General features: G+C 38.0%; 1 protein-coding gene across 1 annotated transcript; it reads left to right on the plus strand.

Moving 5' to 3' along the window:
* Positions 1 to 651: 651 nt before the first annotated feature.
* LOC138891307 (uncharacterized) lies at positions 652 to 1,488 on the plus strand. The gene is made up of 2 exons (XM_070174665.1): positions 652 to 771; positions 892 to 1,488. The coding sequence occupies exons 1-2, from the start codon at positions 652 to 654 to the stop codon at positions 1,486 to 1,488; spliced, it is 717 nt and encodes a 238-aa protein (XP_070030766.1).
* The last annotated feature ends 3,832 nt before the right edge of the window (positions 1,489 to 5,320 follow it).

Raw genomic sequence — 5,320 nt, forward strand, 5'->3', positions numbered from 1 at the left:
AATACTGGGAATTATACAGCCAGGGAAGCATGAATGCATCAATACTTAGAGAAGGCATGTAATCTGGTTAGGCAATTCAAAACCAGGAAAGTTGTATAGATACCAAGAGAAGAAAATGTCGACATAGACGCTCTAGCTAATCTCGCATCTGCGGCAGACGTGACAAGTAATGAAAATACTTCTGTAATTCATTTGTTTCATTTAGTACTTGATCATGACAACAATGAGATAAATTTCAATAATTTAACCTAGGATTGGAGGAACGAGATTGTCACTTTTTTGCAGTATGGAACAGTCCCTGAAGATAAGAAAAAGGCTCACGCACTTCGTAAAAAAGCTGCTCGGTACTGTTTAAAGCAAGGCAATTTTTTTTGTAAAATGTTCGGTGGTCCCTTAGCAAGATAACTCGGGCCTTCTGAAATAGAGTATGTGATGAGAGAAATACATGAGGGGCATTGTGGAAATCACGCAGGTGGAAGATCTTTAGAAAAAACTATGATTAGAGCAGGCTATTGTTGGCCCAAAATGGAAGAAGAAGCGGAAAATATTGTTTCTAAATGTGATAAGTCTCAAAGGTACGGTAACAATATGCATAGACCTGCAGAGTTGTTACATCGAGTCATTGCACCGTGGCATTTTATAAAGTAGGGGATGGATATCGTGGATCCACTACCACAAGCAAAAGGCAAGGTAAAATTTCCGCTAGTACTCACTGATTATTTTACTAAATGGGTAGAAGCAGTTGCTTTTAAACATGTACGTGAAAAAGAGGTTGGAGATTTCATTTGGCGAAATATTATATGTCGATTCGGCGTACCATAGAAAATCGTATGTGATAATGGCTCGCAACTTATAGGCGCACAAATCATAGAATTTTTTCAAAGTTGGTAGATCAAAAGGGTTACCTCGACGCCTTACCATCTGGTGGGTAATGGACAAGCTGAATCAACGAATAAAGTAATTATCAACAATTTGAAGAAACGATTGGAAGAATCCAAAGGTAATTGGGTAGAATTGCTACCTGGTGTTTTATGGGCGTATCGTACAACAACAAAAACAAGTACGGGTGAAACACCGTTTTCACTGGTTTACAGAGCTGAAGTACTGATACCAGTTGAGATAGGGGAGCCAAGCATGAGGTATACACAAGCGACTGAGGAATCCAATGAAGAAGAAGTGCAAATAAACCTAGATTTACTTGAAGAAAAAAGGGAAGCTGCATTAATAAGAATGCCAGCACAAAAACAAGTCATGGAACGATATTATAATCGGAAAGATCGCCTAAGATACTTCAAGTTTGGGGACTTCATACTCAAGAAGGTTTTTCGGTCTACAAGAGCGGCTAATGCGGGAAAATTAGGTCCAACTTGGGAAGGACCTTACAAGATTCACGGTATCGTAGGAAAAGAATACAAGCTGGAAACAATGGATGGCACGATATTACCTTCACATTGGAATGTCATTCATATGAAGAGATATTATAACTAAGGAGTATCCATGGTCAGGTATCTTCATTTTAAAATTTTATTCTTGAATTAATACAATTTAACTAACAATTTTAGTTGATAGGTAAAAGGTTAACCCGTACTAAATGATGAATCACGACCTACAAGGAACATGGAAGAGTATAAATTCCCGATCTAGGGTTACAACTATTTTGATAGAAATACAAACGGGTTAAGTAGTCTTCACATATAATCAGACCTCCGAGTCCCGTATGTTATTTCTTTTTTAGGAAAAGGGCCGAATGAGAGGAGTAATCAAGTGCTCGAGATTTTATACTTCAAAGCTCAAATACTTGGGGGACTATATAATATACATAGGTCATATGTATAAAGAAGGCAAAAACGACTGAGATATAATCAAAGTTCAAGTCAAAGCCCGAAAGTCTGCTCATTGAATGAATCACGTGCAGAGCAAAGTTACAAGCCAAAAACATAAAGCCAATCAAAAGAAAACCTTATGATATTGAGGTTAATGGCAATATATAGAAATGGGTTATAAATAAAAACCTTGGGTTTTATTTTCTTTTTTGAAATTTGTTGTAAAGAAAACAGTTACGAAAAAGTTATAGAAGTTATTTAAATGCATGTAAGATGTTATTTAAACTTGACAAAGTTCAGATGAAAACTTTATCAAAGTTATTTCAAGAAACATGTGTGTTCCTATTTCTTTTGTCGTACATTTACACCATTATGAAGTTGAGACGTCTTTTTCATTAAGTGTCGAATATAAAAGGGCCCTCTTTTATAAAATTCATGTTTGATTTAAGCATTCATGAAGTTAAGAAAGCATTTTATGAAATAAAAGTGCAAAAAAGGGTAAAGTATAAACCCCCGAATTATTTAACAAGTCCTTGAATATAAAGGCAGGAACGAGCAAAACAGAAGCTCAGAATAACTAAGTCAAAATGGAAAACTTCTAAATATTGAAAAGTTTAGACTAAGTATGAACTTAGTCATAAACTGTTGGTCATTTATACAAAATGCCCCGAAAAGGTCTGGGGACTTGTCGTTTTCAAAAAGTAAACCCCCAAATGGGACCGGGGGTTATAACCTCATTCCACCAAAAGAAAAAATAAAGTCACATTCCATAAACTTGTCACTGAGGAGTTGAAGAATGATCCAGAGCAAGGTCACCAGCAGCAGAAGGTTCAAGCTGGCTTGAAGGAGTTGGAACATTCGTCGTACCTATATAATCTTCAATATGTTCGGGAGTATCAGCCATGGGAGAGGGAAAGTCTTGGCTTTACTGTGTCTTTTCAATAGTTTCTTTTATCTTAGCTAATTCAGCCTCCAAGTTAAAGCCCTCTTGGCTAGTTTCCACAAGGGTGTCATGACGAGTATTTAAAATTGCCCAACTCACTTTAATTGCAGTCTTGTCCTCAATAATCTCGTAATCTTTCTCCCATTGATCAATTTTGTTTTTGAGATTTTCATTCTCAACCAAGGCAGAATCATAAGATGCTTGAAGAGAAGCACGCGAACTTTCTAAGGAACAGACCTTATCAGAAGACTCACAGAGATATTCTTGAGTCTGAGTCAATGTTTGCATAAGTTCACCGGCATAAACTTCTTTCTCACTTAACAAAGCTCTCAACTCTCTGATCTCTTCACTAGCCTTGGAGAGTTGCTCAGGAAAAAAAAGTTTCAAGGAGATTCTTATCTTTGCCAGCTTGGTTTGAGGAAGCCTTTTTAATTGCCAACTTTGAAGTTAAAACCTTCAACTGCTGCTCTAAGGTGCACTTGCTCTCTTCTAACACTTCTATGTCAATTTGGAGGCTTTCATACTGTTCTCTCCAGTTGTCCACTTCAATTTGGTAATCATGCATTAACTGCTCCATGTGAGAAACCCTTTTCATTATCTCTATACCAACAAGGTTGATCTAAAGAAAAGAGAGGAAGGGTTAGAATCTTAAATATAATAAAGAAATAATAAAGCATGAAAAAGAATACCTTTAATGATGACTGCACTATGTCATTTATCCAAGTCAAAGAGTTGTGACTCTCAAGCTTGGATCTCTCGATTAGACCAATTAGGGGTTTCAACCAAACATCAGCCCGACCTGATTTTCTCAAAAGATTACCATCGGCAGGAACCTTGATGATAACTTGTTTCATAGCTCCACTTCCACTTGAGGAACCAACCTCAGTGTGATGAATAGTTGTAGGAGGAACTGTGGAAGGATTCAAAATAGCCTGGGGCAGACCAGCGACGGCAACAGTCACAACTGATAAAGAAGATGTCACAGGAGCAGACAAGGAAAATGAGGCAAGGGGTACTTCATCAAAAGCTGGACCCAAACTTTCATTATCAAACCCATGAGCAAAAAGCTGATCAACAGAATCACGAGCAACCGCGGGAGTATCATCATCGAAAATCACCAAGGTGGCTTCAACAGGCTCGGTTAAAGGAACAGAACGAGGGGAAGACGCTTCATTATCTGAAATAATGCATCTTCTAGCTCGTGGCCTTTTTATCAAAGAACCCCCATCTTGTTCTTCCTCTTCTTCGGAATCTTGGTCAGTATAAGCTTTCCTTTTCGATGAAGAATCCCAAAATTATTTCTTGGTCTCTTTCCAAAGAAACTCTGGAAGCTACGACGGCCTCAACACTTATGCCTCAAATGGGAAATCTTGATAAAAAGAAGGATCAAAATAAGTTCTAAGGAAAGAAGTGAATGGAAATACAAAGGATATAAGATAAAAAGCACTTACCGTGAGTTTTCACTTTCCAACCAAACCGATGAGAAAGGTTTTTATAGGATCTACTTTCCATCAGAGCAACACTTAACAACTTTCCTACCCAACCATGGAAATTGGGAATATCATCAACAATTCCCATGGTTGCTAAGAAAGAAGAAGAAGTTAAAATGACAACCATCAAAAATGAGAAAAAGGTATAGAAAAGTTGTAAAAAAGAAAACTCACGTGCAAAATTCCACTTCTCAGAAAATGGAACATTCTATTCACCCACTAAACCAATAGTGGGGGCAGCAACAAACCTGGCATACCAGCCACTATCCTTATCGTCCTCTAGGCTGACCAGAACTCTATTGCTTCTCGCTACTAAAGTAAAAATTCCTTGATGGAGGAGTTTGGGAGAATAAAGATGGATTAAATGGAAGAAAGTAAAAGGCATGCCATCCATGTTGGCCAAATGGCTCAAACAAGCAACAACCTTCCACACGATGGGGCCAATTTGTCCTAAGCAAACATCAAAAAAGCGACAAAATTCAATGATAACAGGGTCAATAGGAGGCTTGAAATTTGATGTAAAAGGGTATGTATATACGAAAGAAAACCCAGTCAAGTAAGAAGTGATTCTTTGGTTTGTATTGGGTATTATAATGGGGAAATCATGACTCCACTGGCAATCTCTACGAACGATAGAAATCAAACCTTCAGTGATCTGAGTTGGGTAAATGTCAGCACGATCTAATGAAGACATAGAGGAAACTTGGTTTCTGATAGACTCTCTATCATTGTAAAAAGATAGTTCATCAGGAACAATTTCATCTACAAAAGGTTCACGAAAAGGTTCATTGGGTTCTTTATTTCTAGATGAATACCTCTGGGAAAGAGAACCTCTAGTTCTAGAAGGTGGAGTAAAACTCGTTGAAGGAAGAGAAGGGCCTCGTGATGATGAAAATCCTAAACTACAAAGTCTTCCTCCTCACCTACTTCTAACAAGAGCAAGAGGAAAGTTATCAACGATGGGGACTCTACGAGGGATGGGGACGCACAGGGGCACCGCGGTCCGCACTGAGTACCAAGTAGCAGCACCAACCTAGGGTTCATGATATGTTCAATTTAAGTCC

Source organism: Nicotiana sylvestris, chromosome 1 (genome assembly GCF_000393655.2).
Source record: "Nicotiana sylvestris chromosome 1, ASM39365v2, whole genome shotgun sequence".
NCBI classification, from domain to species: Eukaryota; Viridiplantae; Streptophyta; class Magnoliopsida; order Solanales; family Solanaceae; genus Nicotiana; species Nicotiana sylvestris.